This window comes from Macrobrachium nipponense, chromosome 8, assembly GCF_015104395.2.
Source record: "Macrobrachium nipponense isolate FS-2020 chromosome 8, ASM1510439v2, whole genome shotgun sequence".
In the NCBI taxonomy this organism is placed as follows: domain Eukaryota; kingdom Metazoa; phylum Arthropoda; class Malacostraca; order Decapoda; family Palaemonidae; genus Macrobrachium; species Macrobrachium nipponense.
The window spans coordinates 31,046,943-31,064,594 of NC_087203.1; the positions used below are offsets into that span (position 1 = coordinate 31,046,943).

The following is a 17,652-nucleotide window of genomic DNA, read 5'->3' on the forward strand; positions in this document are numbered from 1 at the left end:
TGAAATGCCTTCAGGAGAACAGATTGATTGTCAGGTTCGACAAATGTATCTTCAAAGTGGAGCAGCTAGATTCCTGGGACATGAGATCTCTCCGAACAGGTGTCCGCCTCATGGCCTCCAAAGTAGACGCAGTGAAGGATTTTCCAACACCAAAAACGATCAAGTCCCTGCAGGAGTTCCTTGGCATGGTCAACTACTATCAGTGGTTTGTGCCAGACATCACCCACATCATGTATCCACTAACCAGAGTGCTTAAGGAGAAGCCAAAAGCACTGACTTGGGAAGTCCCGCAACAAAAGGCGTTTGAACAGACGAAGGCAGCCCTCGCCAGAGCCACCACCTTAACATATCAACACCCCACCACCCCCCTGAGACTCACAACTGACACCAGCAATGTCACTTGCGGAGCTTTGTTAGAGCAGATAGTAGACGGTTCCCCCACCCACTTGCATTTTTTAACCACAAGTTAAAGCCGCCAGAGACCTCCTATAGTGCATTCAACAGAGAACTGCTGGCAATCTACCAAGCCATGCAGCACTTCAAGTACCTCTTGGACAAAAGCCCATCACCATCCTAACAGACCACAAGCCGTTAGTACAAGCGTTCATGAAGGCGGGAGATGCATGGTCGGCCCAACAGCAACAGCACCTGGCTGCTATCTCCGAATTTGGATGCACCACCAGCTACGTACCTGGCAAAGAGAACCCGGTAGCTGGCGCCCTATCAAGGATTGAAATAAATTCAGTCCACCTGGGCATAGACTACGCAGACTTGGCAAAGGAACAGGTCACAGACCCGGAAACGGCAGCTTACCACATGGCACTTATCACACTGAAGTGGGAGGACATGCCAGTAGGCGAATCAAGATCGACACTTCTCTGCGATACCAGCACAGACCACCCCTAATCAATGATACCCACGTCATGGGGAAAGCAGGTGTTCAACATCATCCACGGCATGTCACATCCATCAGGACGAACAACAATGCGCCTGATGACAGAGAAATTCGTGTGGCACAGGATTAAAAAAGGACGGACGAGAATGGGCGAAGAACTGCATATCATGCCAGAGAATCAGGCATTGGAGACTTCCCTCAACCATGACGATGTTTCAGACACATCCACGTAGACGTTGTAGGACCTCTGCCACAATCAGGCGGCGCTAGATACCTCCTGACAATCATAGACTGTTCCACAAGATGGCCAGAAGCAACCCAAATGGTAGAAGCATCAACAAGTGCCTGTGCAGGAGGCCTACTGTCAAGTTGGGTAAGCCGTTTCAGTGTGCCGGATGATATAACTACAGACAGGGGCCTGGCATTCTTGTTGGAACTCTGGGTCTCCTTCCCTGGCATGCCTGATGGGGACAACACTCCATAGTACAATGGCATACAACCCTGCAACCAATGGTATGGTGGAAAGGACCCACTGTTCATTAAAAGCAGCTCTGATGGCACGTTGTACTGATAAGAATGAGAAGGCGTAGCTGCTTTGGGTCCAGCTGAGTCTCCACACCGCACCAAGGGCAAACGGGGAGGAATCTCCCGCAGAAAGTCTACAGAAGCATTGGCCATACCTGGAGAATTCTTCCCATGGAGCTGGACGACCCAGATACACCCCTTCCAAGACTAAGAGAAATCACGAAGAAGTTTGTGCGCTGCCAGAAGACTTTTGTGGACAGGACCCATAACTTCACTCCAGAAGGCCTGAAAACCTGTACGCACGTCTTCATGAGGAATGGTGTCCACCTCCCTCCCTTGACCAGACCATACAGATTTTTTTTGTGTACGTTGCATGGAACCAGTGGTTATTCAGCAAAGGGGCCAACGGCTTTACATACTTATGAACCAAGTTGAGAGTGAACTTCTATCACCAGAAATACACATCTCTGACCCCTTAATGGAATGCTCAAGAATCGTGCTCGTGGCAGGCCAGGACCAAACCGACCACGCCACTGAGGCGCTCAGACCATACAGAAGACCAAACCGAGTCATGGATAGATCATCCAAGGCCTACCTCGTCAACATCCATGGGGGGAAGACTGGATATCTATCGACAGTTTAAGCCAGCCTTCCTAATGGTCAGCAGAACCCAGGAGGAAACTGGCAGATGCCCCAGAATTCCTCCACAAAACAAGACTTCAGATGAAGAGATTGACATCCCAAAACAAGGTCGAAGACGTCCCAAAGGCCACACTAAGGATGATGTCCACCAGGCAAAACCGCCGGATGACTCAGCAGTCGAAACCTCCCCACAACCGCAGATATCAAGAACTCTGGGTCGGCTCCTGCTCCCAAGAAGATACCGAGTTCAACATTCAACAGATCTTCCAATCATTATTTCATAAAACATTGTCTTTGTGGGGAGTACTTGTAAAGATGTCTTCTTTACTCATTAATTACGATCATATATACTACATCTATCAACACAACAAGAATCACTTGTATATATTTGTATGTAAAATTTCCTGGCCTTTCCGCCAATATATATTTTATCACTGTATGCACATTATGTCTCTTATTATTATTTGATTGACTGTTAACAGACACAAATTGCTCTCACTCAGTGTGCAGGGACATGGGAACCTGGGTTTCGGCACTTCATTTCCGTCCGTGCACCGCTATGTATACCTTTTGCCCTGGTAATAAATCTTCTACGGGCTGCTCAAGGAGCAAGAGTCCGTGTTGGTATAAGGCCAGCTTAATCTCAAACAACTTAAATCAGTCAGTACCCAGTCTGCTTTCTTTGACTCCACCGTACTTTTATACTGTAGTATACTGGACTAACTTAAATTCCTTTTTGGAATCGTGTCATGTCACTCATACATTGCCGTTTTGTGACAATGCCATTTTCGGATGTTATTCATAATTTTGTCACCCTGAACTTATATGAGGTTAGGTTCCAGACCCCCCTGGTAAGGGGAATTTTCGCGTAAGTGGGGCACGGTCTCTAAAAATGCTAATAAATGCTTAATTATAGAGTTTGAACACTAAATATGACCCTAATCATGCTCCAAAAGTATTAAGCTAACTGTTAACATGAAAAGTTTAAGTTACTGTAATTTCATTTAAAGTTAGATTACTTAATACATTACCTTTAAATAAAGAAATAAACGGTAAAAATATAGGTGTGTGTGAAGATTACGTAATTTGAAATTCTTTAATCTGTCTTTTTCTCGTTGTTCTGAAATTCCTTTTCATGAACAAACAGTGCTTTTTATTTGAACTAATACAACTTTTAGTTATGTGTCTATGTTTTAGAACAACGCATTTACAGTTGTAGGCAGTAAAGGTAAAAATAGATAAATTATCTACCACTAACTACAAATGAGAGAGAGAGAGAGAGTTTGGATGAAATTAAAGTTAATTAAAATTACTGTAATTTCATTTAAAAGTTACTGTATTTGCCGGCGTAAAAGACGCACCCCTATTTTACAAGGATGTTTTGTGGAAAAAACAATTTTAGTATGCTTCTTCATACATTTATTAATAGATATTTTGAAGTGATTTTGTAGGGAAAAATGTATGATTCTATGCATGAAATACAATAATGTGAGAATATACTGAAATAAAGTATGGACTTTGAAATTTTCTATATGGCTGATACAGGCTAACTGCCGTCATATTGTAAGCACTTTTTCATAAGTTTGTGATAAGAGACAGATAATTTGGCTTTTCAATTTTTTTTATGATAGATCTAGGGTACTATTCTGTGGCGCCCTAGACTATGGCAGTTGCAGTTTTCCTATGCAGTTTTACCTCCTGAACAAGAATTTTAATTAATATTTACTCAGATGACTGTAATTAACCCCCAGGGGCCAGTACTAAACACAGTGAAATACATTGGACGCCCCAATCCCTATCATTAGCAACAATTTATGTGCCTACCCATTATGCTCGCTGTAGTCTAGCCTATGGCACTCGGTCTCCCATCCATAATACTGCCACAATGGACACAGGCAGGGCAATTTTGTTTTAAATAACAATAAAAAAATAAATGCGTGGTAAAATTATAGGAGAGAGGGAATTTATGTAAAAATTATTGACTGCTATAATCTGCAAAATTCCAACTCCTCTCACATTACTACTTGACATATTTGATAGCTCTGGAATTGAAGCTTCTGGTGGAGTTAAAAAGATGAGGCAAAAGAATTTTTATACTGTTTGTAATTATAGTTATATTTATTAGGGAAAAACTCTCTATCATGAGAGTATATATAATGTTCTAAAGGGTCCACAATAATACAGTGTAAAAAGTCTGTGTATAATTTTGAAGACTTTACAGAAAGCTTTCGAACCCCCCCCTTTTTTTTTGGACTAAAGATGAACCCAGGGAAGGGTTTGAAAGCTTTCTGTAAAGTCTTCAAAATTATACACGGACTTTTTACACTTTGTATTATTGTGGACCCTTTAGAACAGAACATATAGTTATATTATTATTATTATTAATTTATTAAAAGTGATTGCTGCCTCAGCTGCATTAATTTTATAAAGGTTCTTCTCTATTTTTCCAATTATTGTTTTCTCATTGTTGCTTAAATTGGTGAGCAACGCGCCGAGGGTTGACATATCTCAATTAGGTAATAGTCAAAGACGATTGGAGATTTTTATTGGTAAAAAATTCCAGTGGGGGCAGTCAAATTTTTGGGTATATCCCATAGAGTTTATTGCAGGTAGAATTGATATTAAATTCTATTCTTTTTGTGGGGCTGCGACGTTTCGTCTGAAAAACCTCAGACATCCTCTTAGGCGGAGGTGGGTGAAGGACTGAAGTGAGAGGGTGAATCAGTCTGCTTTTATTATGATTCTCGGAGCTAAATCATAAGAAGTGCTGACATGTGCTGGCGAAAAATGTCAGTTTACGGCTTTTCACGCACAATAAAATCAGTGTTCCACAGTCTAAAGTAAAACATTTTCAACTGGAACTATACACTTTGCTTTCAACTTATATGTTTCCTTGAATCAGTAAGCAAACTTCTGTGAGCTCTGGTATCTTTACTGACCAGAAAGGGCACTGAGGATAAGGGATATGAGAAAGTCCCCTCTTATCCCAAGTCACGTGTTATAATGTTTATCATTATGACACAATACCCAGCCACAAGACCAGCTAAAAGAAAATTCTTTGACTTTAGTCAGGTCATCATGGAACTCTGGATAGACCATGGAAAGGGTAACTTGAGGATGAGACAGCGACTGCGCTATCAAAACTTGTCTGTTTAGTGTATGTATGAGGTAGAGGAAAAGTATATGGAACAGGAAGATGAAGTTTGAATAACATTTTTACCTTTGGTAGAACTTGACTCATTGCCATTAATGACACCATCAAGTACAAACTAATCCTCTTAGGCAAAACATCTCCTAAGATAAGAATTGGCAAATGTAGAATGGCATTCCAAATCACAGTAAGAGGTCAGTATACTTTTTACCCCTCTTGTGATCTGATGACGCATAGTGCGTCACTAAATTTTTTTTTCCATAAGTGAACATGTAAGTTATTTTCGGGAAAAATTCACACAAATAACGCGTCATTCATAGAAAACATAGTTGACGGCATTGGGTTGACAGATGATGAATCTGGAAGAAAACCCAAACAATGAATCTAGAAGAAAACGCAAACACGACGCCACTAGCTTACTTAGCTACGATATAAAATGTCAACATCAGTAGGTTGGAAAATCTGAAAATTGCACTCTAAAAAATTAGCATGTTTTTATCAATTACAGCTCATTTTCAAACAAATTTATAGCAAAATTATTGCTTCCACGTGAAAGATCAAACATTTCTACAGAATTTAGGTATAAAACAAACCCCAAACCTAATTATTATATTTTTCATGATTATTTCCAAAAAAATATCTACGCATTTTCTTAAATATTTCACGTTCATCACATGGTTTTTATTATTTCTAAGCCTTGTAAAGATTGTCTGATTGCTTTAGAAAATAATTCAATCATTTGCCGACATAATAACACTAACCAGAAGCGTATATCAGTTATAGTTTAGATGTACCAAATTTTACCAAAAAGCTTTTCCATGCGCTTGTTCTTTTCGGCCCAGGGGACAAGTCTGTGTACCTTTCACCCTTATATTTTCGGCTTGTGCGCAACAGGGTTAAAAGTACTACGAAAAAGTGTAGAGCCCAGATTTCTTAAACACAGTTCGTGAATGTTGATGACTGATCTGCTAGTGGGTTCATGCTATGCATGTGTGATTAATCAACTCTTCTATTTAGAACCCAAAAGACTGTGCGAGTCAGGGGACATTGAAAGACCATGAATATAGGCACAAATAGATTGATAGTTTTGTTGTGATGCAAGTACGTATATTGGGTATGTTAATTTCAAGAAATTGACATGATGTTTAACAATAATGATTATCTTTTTGTTGCAGGCCCTGGGTTTCATAAGCGTGATTCTTTTTGCTATAAGTGGAGCAGTGACGTACTTGGTTTTAGTTCGCCACCAACAAGAAGTGAAGGAGACTCAAAGAGCTCAGCTAAATGCTAGAAGATTAACTATGAGTGAATTAGCATAGATGCAGAAGAACTAAGTATATGTAAATAAAAATCTTGATAGGATTGCATTGACTGGGGAAGTATGGCATTTATAATAAAGATTCAATATAAATTAATTATGCAAGAACACTGGAGTAAAAAAATTAGTGTTCATTTCCCAAGATCCTCATAAAAATGGGAACTTAAGTAGTTTTCATCCCAAAAAGGCAAACTGGCACACATAATTTTGTGAAGTAGCCAGCTTTTTTTTTTTTTTTTTCAAACTGTTTCAGATCATTCTGCAACAACAAGGAAAATCTTTTATCTTTTCATAATAAACAGGTAATATTTTGATATCTTAAAAGCTTAGCCTAAGGTACTATTGTTAATCATAATGCCTGCAAGTAATAGTTATTACTAAACTATTCTCTCGAGTTGAAACCTTCAAAATGAGTAGTTTATAGTTAATTCAGTTTTGCTCAGTAAATAGTTTCATAGTTGCAGTGTGATTTGCTTGAAGTTCATTTTTCAGAATGCTTAAAATGTTTTTATAGATTTTGAAATGCAAATAGTTTATAGCTTAACCATAAGTCGTTGTCCATGGAAGCTTGTTTATAATGTCAAACTACCTTTGCATATTTTCTTATTTATTTGATTAGCACCTTTCTTATTCATTTTCAAACTACATATCTTCATGTATTTTCTTATTATTTTCCTTACCAGTTTTTCTTATTCATTTTCAAACTACATATCTTCATGTATTTTCTTATTATTTTATTACCACCTTTTTCTTATTCATTTTCAAACTACCTTTATGTGTCTAATACGTATACCTTAAAATATTTATCGTAGTACATACTTAAATTTTACATTATTTATATCAGAAAATAGCATAAATTTTCTCCCCCTTTTTAAAATGATTGATTCGGTGTTCTCATAACTTTGTTTTTCATAAATGTAACTGTTTACTCCTAAATAGTATATCACTTGTCAGACAGTTTCTGAAATTAAACTTTTTTTTATTTTTTTTTTTTCCTAATGAGGTCAGCACAAGAGAGCTTCTTGTTTGAAATTAAGAAAAAGAATAATTTCTACTCTTATAGCTGAGTCTAATAATAGTTTAGTATTGCACTTTCCTGTAAGTCTGATTATTTTATTTATATTTTTTAATATGACTGATCAATTTTTACTGCTCTTTCACTCTAAACAGTAATTTATGTTGTTTTAATTTTAGTAGTTGTCAAAATGTACTCAAAAAGTATGTATCTTTGAACTGTATACTGTATTGAGCAATAAAATAAAATAAAAATATTTTCACTGGTGTAAAAAAATAATAATAATTTCACTGGTTATGCCATACAATTTTACAGTAAGCTTCTAGTTGTAACATCATTCTGGTCATACATGAAGACTATCATTAATTTTTTATGCATCCTTCAATGTCTCAAATTAAATTAACTTGAAGTTGGTCTATTTGTGGCTACTTTATGCACAAGTCATAATATTGAAAGTATTGGCTAAATCAATTGCAAAACCTTATTTTGTAATGCAAGTAAATATCATTGTCAATTTCAGTTATATAACCAGTTTGTTTGAAATAAAAAAAAGTCTGTGCAGAATAAGAAACTACTTTGATACAACACAACTAAATATCATTGTCAATTTCAGTTATATAGTAAACAGTCAGTTATATAAACAGTTTATTTGAAATAAACAAGTCCATGCAGAACAAGAAACTTCTTGGATAAAACATAGCTTTATTAACATGGAAAAATTTTGTACAAAAATATATTTGAGCTTCAAATAAATCACCAAGGTATTACTTTGATGCTCCTGTAACACACTCATTTCCCTAACAGACTTAGGAGGTTAAAAGCTGATGTTTTCAGTTCCAGGAGGTTAAGAGCTGATTTTTTCTGTTCCAGGGAACTTTCTGATTTGCAATCGGCATTTTGTTTTTGCTTTAGCTGTTCTGATAGAGGCTCTTTTTTCCATGCTTGCATGCATTCTTCAACCCTGCTGCCAAGTATTCTCACTAGTTCGGATTCTGTCAAGGTGTCTTCTAAACATTTCTGTAGTGGTTCCCATGGGAAAGCTGAATATACCTGCAATTACAAAGAAAACTTATAATTTAACTGCTCTATGGATGACTGATTTACAGCGTACATGATCATTCTGTTGATTAACTAAGGCATTTATCAATCTTAATACTACAGGCAGTCCATGGTTATCAGCGGGGATTCGGTTCTTGGCAGGGTGCTGATAAGCGAAGAGCACCCTTAACCAAAACTTTGCGATTTCTGGCACTTATGGCACCAATATCCAGTTAATGGTCTGTTAGGTAAGTTATGGCAATTATTGGCGCTGATAACCGGAACTCTGCGTTATGGAGCCACAAATCGCCGATTTTATGGTGTTAGACAAGCCCCATAAAACCGGATCGCCATTAACCAAGTCCGCCGATAACCGGGGATTGCCTGTAATCTGATACGTACAACTTTAATAGAAAATCACTATCCATGGGATGGGACAAATTGGACATATATGCTTTGTCCCATTGGACATATATGCTTTCCCTCTGTTTTGTGTGATCCATCAGGTCCTGAACAGTGATGAGGTCCCAGAATCTCAAGATGAAATTGGTAGCTCCTTTATGGCAACAGGCCGAATGGTTTCCCGACTGCTATCATAAGTTCCGAGGAAGGTACTTCCCTGGCACAATCAATCGTGTCAACCTCATGTGGAGCGTAATCACCAGTCAATACAGTTCCTGTATCTTCACATATGGAGACTTATCAAGTATCTCCTGTGAGCAAGAGATTTTTCTCGAAGAACGGTGTCTCAGATGTCAGGTTACATTAGGAAATCTTCAACATCTGTGTACCAAGGAAAGTGTTTTGTCTATTGTGATTGGTGTCATAGGCAGGGTTCTTCTCCACTTGGAATTTCTATTCAAGAAATAGCTGACTTTCTAGTCTCTGAATGGAAAACACCTTTCTGTTTCTCCAATGAAGGGCCATATCTCTAGTCCTACAGATGAAAGGCATAGACATTATCTACATCTTGGGAAATATCTACGTTGATTAAGAGTTTTGAGTAGTCCTATTCCACTAGGACTACTCCACTAGAGAGCTCAAACCACCTAGTTGGGATTTGACTTGTCTTATTAGAGCTTAAGAACTGCTGCAATAAGCTACAAGTAGACTTGACCCTCAAGGTGGTCTCCTTGCTAGCTTTAGCATCATCAAAAAGAGTGGATGAACTGTATGGTTTGTCTTATGATGTCAAAAACACCAGAGGTTGGAAGTCTTTAGCTTTTGAATTTATTCCAGTTCATTGTGAAGACTCAAAACCCTTCAATTCATGATGCCAGATTTGTCTCCTTTTCTTTGGGAGACTTTGTTGACAATGGCACTGAAGAAATGTCAAGTCCTGTCAGGACACTGCGTTCTTATCTAAAATGGACTCAACATCTCAGACCAGGTTGTCACAGCTTTTTTGTTGGCACAGGCCAGGTCAAGAAAGAAGTTTCCAAGAATACAATCTCATTTTGGCTACAAGAAACAATCATGAATAACTATTCAACTACATCAGTAGCTTCAGACAAATTGTTTGTTCATAGAATTTAGAATTCTGGTTCATGGCTGTGACAAACAACTTTCACTTCCTTCTACTTGAAGGACATTGCCAAAATAGATCCATGGGCACTTTCTCCCTGGGTCCGGTGGTGGCTGCTCAAGTTGTTTTAGCTCATCCAGTGGCCCTGGTGGCCACTTTTTCCTTGGGGTCTGGTAGTGGCTGCTCAAGTTGTGTAGCTCATCCAGTGCCCCCTAGCAGGTCAGTTTGTATCTTGTCGAGGGTGATGGTATGAAAGTGAAATGAATGAGATGACTGGTCTCTTTTCCTCTTTCTGTCTCCTTTACCTGTGAGTGTAGTAGCTGTACTGTTAGTGATAATTAATGTTGATACCTTCCAGTAGCATTACATTCCTCTCTTTGGCAAGGAGAGAGAGAGGGAATGATAAAAAACCTACATAAGTGGCTACATTGGTTTTTTACTGGAACAGATAACTTGTTATTTCCCAAGAATCCAATGAACTACAACACTGTATTGAAACCCAGAAGCTGAACTTAGAGATATACATATATCTAAGGTTCAAGAATAAAGGTCGATTTCCCTAGAATTCTCTTATTCAGATCAATGACCAGGTGTGACAAACCCAAATCTCCAGTTGGTTTAATTACTTACCTCCCACCAAGCGTACATCTATCCTAGTATTAAGATTGAAGGTTTGTTTCTTATATGAAAAAATGACAAATTTATTAAATTAATTTGTATTTTTCATAACAAACCTGAGATCTTAACATTTAATGCCCACTTCTAACCACCCCTCTTAACAGTTTAACTTGGGTTGGAAGAATAACTGGTGAGATTACGAGTTGCTGCTGGGGATGTGGGTGGTCCCACTTACCTCGTGACTGAGGAGATCCCACTAGTCCCTTGCATTTAGAATTTTACTGATTTTTTACTGGTTTCCAGCTGGCACTAGAAGATTTATCCTAATGTTAAGACCTCAGGTTTGTTAGCAATGAAAAAAAAATAATTTATGTAATTTAAAAATTTTTTTTTACTTGTTCCAACGAAACTACAAACCATCACCTCTGTGTAGGAGACTTTCGCCTTAGGTAGGTAAGAGGTTACAACTGACTCGAGTTGAGAACCACCATGGAATTGTCATGATCCACAATGCCATGCAAGTGGGGAGGATTACAACTCCTGAACCTCCAACCAGTCTGGTAATAGGGTTGGCCAGAGTTGTAGGACCCTGGGCTTTAGTGGTCCTCCTAAAGTGAGAAAGCGTTACTCAAGTACGTATATGGAAATGTTATTACAACCATGTTGCCTCACAGATTACTTCATATTGGGTGCCAGACAAAACTACTTAGTTTCTCCTCCCCCTTGTTATAAGAGATTAGGAGTTAGAAGCCTTGCAGGTGTCGACCAGGAGAGGATGCCCCCAAGTACAATGACCTGCCAGACTCCATGTGTACTAAATTTAGCTCAGATGCTGGTTTCAAAAGAGAGAAAGGTGAATGGAATCCAGTCATTCCACATCCACCTCCAGACTTAACACTTGGCAAAGTACATTGGCCAAGGTATTGACCTTGTCCAAAATGAGTTCGGCCAACTACAGAACTTGTTGGGACAGCCACAACAGATTCTGAAAAAGTGTTCAGCAGATTCTGAAAAATAGTGTTCAGAAATTGTAGATCAGGATGTTAAGCTCCTCTGAACACTTTGTTCAGCCTGCAAGAGTTCTGGAGAAGTGGGACCATCTGGTCCCATCTGAATCTTGGAGGCCTGTGGTGCTGCTTCCTCAGCCACAGAGGGAAACCTGGCATAAACCTTCTCCCTAGGGTGTTCCTGAACCTGTACCAAACTAGATGAGCCTCTTGCCGAAGAAACAAGGTGTCAGAGTCACTGTCAGAACCCCGTTCCGACTTAAAACATGGCTGCTTTCCCATCTCTTTGAGACTAGGTAAAACCATGAAAGCAGAGGAACAAGCACTGGCATCACTCCTACAACTCCCCTACTCACCACACGACATGCTGCGCACATGAAATGGAAGAATGTTCTGGCACAGAAACACTGCAGATTCTCCAAAAAACCTTCTTGAGAGGGCAGGCAAGGAGACCCTTCCCTACCAACAGTGCAAATCCAATCTGTAGACTGGGTACCAAAGTAACGAATGGGCTGTGAAAACCCCTCACTGAGTGGGTCAGGCAAACGCCTCTATGACACCGAGGGGTCAGGGTAAGAAAAGTCACTCCGTGTTCACCTGTCTACCAATATAGCCAAACTGTGGATGGACCGAGAGAACAATACACTCCATTGCCAGCAGTAAACCCAATCCATAGACTTGGAACTTTACTAGTAAACACAGTGCAAATCCCTCACTGAAAGGGTCACGAACCCATCTCTGCGACTGATTATGATTGGGAAAGGCAAATAAACTGCAAAATCTTGGCTTGGTAAGAGCCCAAGAGCTCATGGAGAGATGAGGGGAGCTGACCTACAGTCTAAGAAGCTACTCTACCTCAGGAGTGTTGATCACCGATGATCAAACAACCTTGCCCTCCCAAGCAGGAAGGGCATGCAAAACCAGCATAGGAAGACCTTATGTGAGGAATAGACTCACCTTCTCAATACCCACTCACGTGGGAAAGGAGAGTGGGGTCAAGGTGGAGATAGAAGATAAAGATGAAAAAGAGAGGTAAAAGTTTCTCTATTCTTCTCTCCACTGTCCTTACTTGCCTCACACAGCAGGAATTGAAGAGCAAGGTAAATCATCAAAGGAATTTCCACAGAAAAGAGTACTGGAACAGGAAAATCCCTTTCCAATGGGAACTACTTCTGAAGAAGGCTGGCACATTAAGGCCTTCCTCCTCTGCAAGGTTAATTAGGAAGGTCATGACTGAAGGCTTACCTAATCCTTGGTAGGCCTAACTCCTGCAGGTTCTTTTAAGCCTTACAAACACCTGAAAAATCTTTATTATTTTTTAGTGACTTGGAAACAGTGCCAGTGGAAGAAATAAAGCCGTTTGTCTCTTCCATCTCAGTATCTGAAAGTTTTACAAAGGAATGGCTAACATTTATCCTTCCTTTTTCTGAGGAAAAAGATCCCACTGGACATAACTACCCACCAATTTGGGACCCCTATGAGCAAAATCTCAGGACAGCCATGGCTGAATTTTATGCTAGGCTCAACTCAATATTATAACTTCCTACTGTACTGGAAATAACTAGTACATAGCTTTCAAAAACTTCTAAAAACAATGTTTGCTACAGTGGGTAGACTCTACAGAGAGTACTCTATAACTTTCTGGAGTGTTGCATTAAGGCTGGAAAGAAAGCATTGGGGGGATCCAACATTTCACTTCCCAATGTAACCTGTTTAAAGAATCTGTTGTCACACAACTCACTAAAAGAGCCCTGACAGCAGAATTGCACAATACAGTGTATGATGTTCTTTCAAAGGGAGGGAACCTGAGAAACAATACCATTGAGAGTTTCCTCTTCCTAAGCCTTAGAAAGCTCAGTATGAATCAGAGCTATGCAGGCCACCTGTTACTACTAAAGGATCCCCAGCAGCATAAGATAGGACAACAATGACAGCAGCACCCATTTTGAAGCAAACAAAGATGCTCTTACCAAGGAAAAGGAAAATCAACTCCTGGACCCCATATTAAAGGCAAGGGAAGAGGTGGAGCTCACTAGGACATGCATAGCTGGGGTCGTCTTTTTCGGCGTCACTTGTAGTGGAAACCCTCCCTTTGGAGACAGTAAAATTTTCCATGTACTGGGTAGAGATGCTCACAACCTCCCCCTCCAATAAAGGAATTTTTTTTATAAAAAACAAAAATAGACCCATCTTGAATGTAAATTCACCAAGGAATCTAATCATTAAGAACAATGGCCTGACGTACCAATAAACTGCTTAGTCAAAACATTTGAAGATTAAATATATTCTAGCTTTTCAGTTCTTACCCTTAAAATCCTTATCTCAAGAACTGCGAAGGCTACCATTATTTTCTTTAGGTATATAGAATGGAAGATTTGATTATATATTAGGTTATCAGTGTTGTTTATTTTTATTTTCTGTATTGTTGAAATGTGGGTGTGTTCACATGTATAGGAAACATGTTTAATTTTAGAAAATGTCTTAATGTATTTAAGTTGTGTTGTGACGTCAGAGAAGACAAGATGGCGGGAGCGTGGGGTGGAAATGTAAACTAAACAGAGCGGAGTAGAACAGAAGACACAGACGGACGTGGCGTTTGGTCTGGTAGGAGAGAGCTCTCTGTCTTATAAGAATTTGTGTACTGTAAGTCTTGTTGTGGTATTTATCAAAGTCTTAAGCTAGACTATACTGGGACCGAGGAACGTGAACAGGTGGGTAGATGCATGATTGTTGCATATAGGAAAGATTAAGCTAGGAAAATATTCAAACTGGTAGCAGAGCGTGGTGGATTAAAGATGGACGGATCAGATAGTGTAAAAAAGGAGATAAGATGGAGAAAGGATTGTCCGAAATTTAGTGGGATACAGGGCAAGTATAAAGGATGGAGAGGACAAGTTGAAGATTGGCTTGTGATGTGTGGAGAAGAATTGAAATATTTGGGGATAGAGATAAGAATGAGCTAAAAAGGGAAAGCCCTAGAAGTAACAGAAGGAATAGGTAGGGACAAACTTGAGGGTAAAGAGGGTTTCAAAGATAATCCTATCCTAACTAGATGAAGTTTATCTAGTATGCTAATGGAGAATTACTGAAAAATGAAAAACTATTTTAAAATAGGAAGGGAATCTAATAAATAGATGAGAGATTTTTAATTAGGTATGAAAAGACAGAATCAGAGTGTAACAAACAAATCTCACTGTCACAGATAATGAAAAGAATATTCGAGATTAGGGAATAAAGAGGAAGGGGAATGGTGGGGTCACAAGGCAATGCAAATTCTGGGGGAGAGAGGGAAAACCCAAGATATCGGGGAAAATGGAACTGAGGTAGGGGTGGAAGAAATCCTATATGCAACTCACAATGGCAAGAAGAAAATGTTTATATGGGAGAAGTTAGTAAATTAAAGGAAGTCTTGGGAAGAGGTTGATGCAATTTTAGACAGGATGTAAATCGCTAGTTTGTGGGGAATTGTGATTAGCATGCACAGTCATGGGTCTGAGTCAGGAAGAGTTGAGGAGAATGGATACTAGGACAGTCTAATAAAGTAATTTAGGTGAGTCATCATATGTCTGAGTCAGGAAGAGTTGAGGAGAATGGATACTAGGACAGCTCTAAAGTAATTTAGGTGAGTCATCATATAAGTCAATCAAAAGGGGTAATGGAAATAAGTACCAGTGATAAATAAAAAATAAAAGTTTTATTTGAGGACAACTGTAGGGTGATGTACCAAGCTAAACCAGTAGTAGGATTTTCTTGGAGTAAAACATTTAATGAAGCTGTAGCAATGGATGTGGGAGAGAGAAAGTTCTTGGTAATGGTAGATATGGCAACGAGGTAGTCAGGCTATTTGGATAACAGATAAGAAACCAGAAACTATTATAAAGGCACTTTTGAGGGGTGGTTTTGTATTTGGAGCACCTTCTTAAATATTGTCAAACATGGGGGGGGGGGGGGGGGGGGGGGGGGGGGGGGGGAAGGATTTCAAAATTAAAAACTAAGGAGGATGGTTGAAAGATGGAATATAGTCTATTGGCCACAGCACCAAAATCTCCATGGAGCAAGGGATTATGTGAAAAGACAGTAAGCATAATCGAAGAGCATAGAAACAAAAAGTTTAAGAAAGATGATAGAAGATGGGTAGTGAGTGCTAGGAACTACTTAATAAATAATGGAGTTTTCTCTCCTAACCAATAAGTATTTTGAAAAACCCTTCTTTGCCTAATTTAATGGGAGAAGAGAGTTCAAGTCTGGCAAGCAGAACGGTTTATGGATGAGAGTATAGTAAGGGATATACTGAATACAATGCATAAAGCCAGTGTGTTTATCAAAAAAAAAAAATATATATATATATAACATATATATATATATATATATATATATATATATTATATATATATATATATCATATATAGATATATATATAATCAGAGAACATAAATACATTTGAAGAAGCTTTTGGGAGATGAGGTACTCTCATAAGAGAGAAAATGAAACAATGTTGAGGACCTGCTCAGGTAGTGGGAATATTCGGGAAAATGGTAGCAGTAAAACATGGGGATTCTCTAAGAGAAGTAGCTAGAATACCTGTTACTAGGACTCGAAGACTATCACCAGAAACAGAAAAATACCTAAAATACCTAGATATATCACATATTGTGAAGATAGATCCTATGCCCAAAGGAAGGGAATGTAGAGAGGCAGGAAGGAAAGATGATAATGGGCTGGTGAAGGACTGCAGATGCAGAAGAGGCTACAGAAAGAGATGTGGTAGAGGAAACAATGGAAGATGACACAGAAAGTGAGTTAATATAAGAGATGCCCAATTTCAGAAAGGGAAATAAGAGTTAGAGCTAGAAACAATGATACAGGACAAATAGAAAAAAGAACTATACTAAGTCTTGCAGGAAAATAATCAAGCAAATCTTGGGCTGATATGTACAATGTACAAGACTCACAGTCAGGTGACAAGGGATGGGGTAACTTGAGAGATTATGGTCATACAGAAAAAATTGTAGATGAACAGGTGTTACTAGGATTTGAAAATAGAAATATAATTGTAGCTAAAGAAAAAGAAATACAAGGAGAGAAAAAAAGGCATATGAGGAGGTATATGACATGAAGCAAAAAAGCTATATCTACAAGATGGACAGTAACTAAAAAGGTAAAAGGGGGGGAGGGGGGGAAGGATATCTACAGCAAGATTGGTAGCTAGAAGTTTTGAAGAGGAAATGGCTGAATGGGAGAAAGATGCTCCTACATGCAGTGCTTTAATTTTAAAATTTTGTTTGATTAATAAAATTGAAAGATTGGAATTGTTATACATTAGATGTAAAAACTGCATATGTACAAGTTAATGAAATACAAAGAGAAGTATATTTAAAACCACCTATAGTCGATTCATTTAAGGTAGATTCTTGTGCCTACGAGACGTTTGTTTGGCGGCCTCTGATTGGCTGGTAGCGGGAGGCAGACTGCTCGCTCAGTGGGTCATATTTTCGTTTGTAGCTTAGAAAACTAGCAATATGTTTACATTTCTTAATTTATCTCACGTTTTACAAAAGATAGAAAAGTTTTGGTTATACCAAAGGATTCGTTATTAAATGTACAATTAAATAATCTTTTCCTGAAATCAATAAGTTAAAATACAAAGGAATTACAACGAGTAGAAGTGAAGGGAGAAACATTTCATTCTTTATACCTGTTTTTATTCATCAGCGGATTTGCATAATTCATGAGATCAAGCTAAATAAAAATCTTGTGTTATTCAAACAATAAAATCTCCCTGAATACGCTGGTGCTTTCAGATTTTAAATGCCTGTAATATGTAAAGAAAAAATGAAGAATATGTCTTATTATGTTGCATTCGTGCTTGACTCGGTTTGACAGTAGTGCCGAGAGACGCAAGATATCGTGGGGCTGGT

At 38.6% G+C, this 17,652-nt stretch overlaps 2 protein-coding genes across 3 annotated transcripts in view; one reads left to right on the forward strand and one right to left on the reverse strand.

Annotated features, from left to right (window-relative positions):
* Nucleotides 1–7,805, forward strand: part of LOC135222637 (uncharacterized) — a 93,230-nt gene extending 85,425 nt beyond the window's left edge. For both annotated transcript variants that reach the window (XM_064260769.1, XM_064260768.1), the window contains exon 4: nucleotides 6,389–7,805. In XM_064260769.1, the coding sequence (XP_064116839.1) occupies nucleotides 6,389–6,532 (144 nt within the window). In that variant the 3' untranslated portion in view covers nucleotides 6,533–7,805. The remainder of the gene's footprint in view (nucleotides 1–6,388) is intronic.
* Nucleotides 7,806–8,177: 372 nt separating this feature from the next.
* Nucleotides 8,178–17,652, reverse strand: part of LOC135222636 (nucleolar pre-ribosomal-associated protein 1-like) — a 307,212-nt gene continuing 297,737 nt past the window's right edge. Inside the window, exon 15 of the mRNA XM_064260767.1 lies at nucleotides 8,178–8,596. Coding sequence (XP_064116837.1) covers nucleotides 8,336–8,596 — 261 coding nt within the window. The 3' untranslated portion in view covers nucleotides 8,178–8,335. The remainder of the gene's footprint in view (nucleotides 8,597–17,652) is intronic.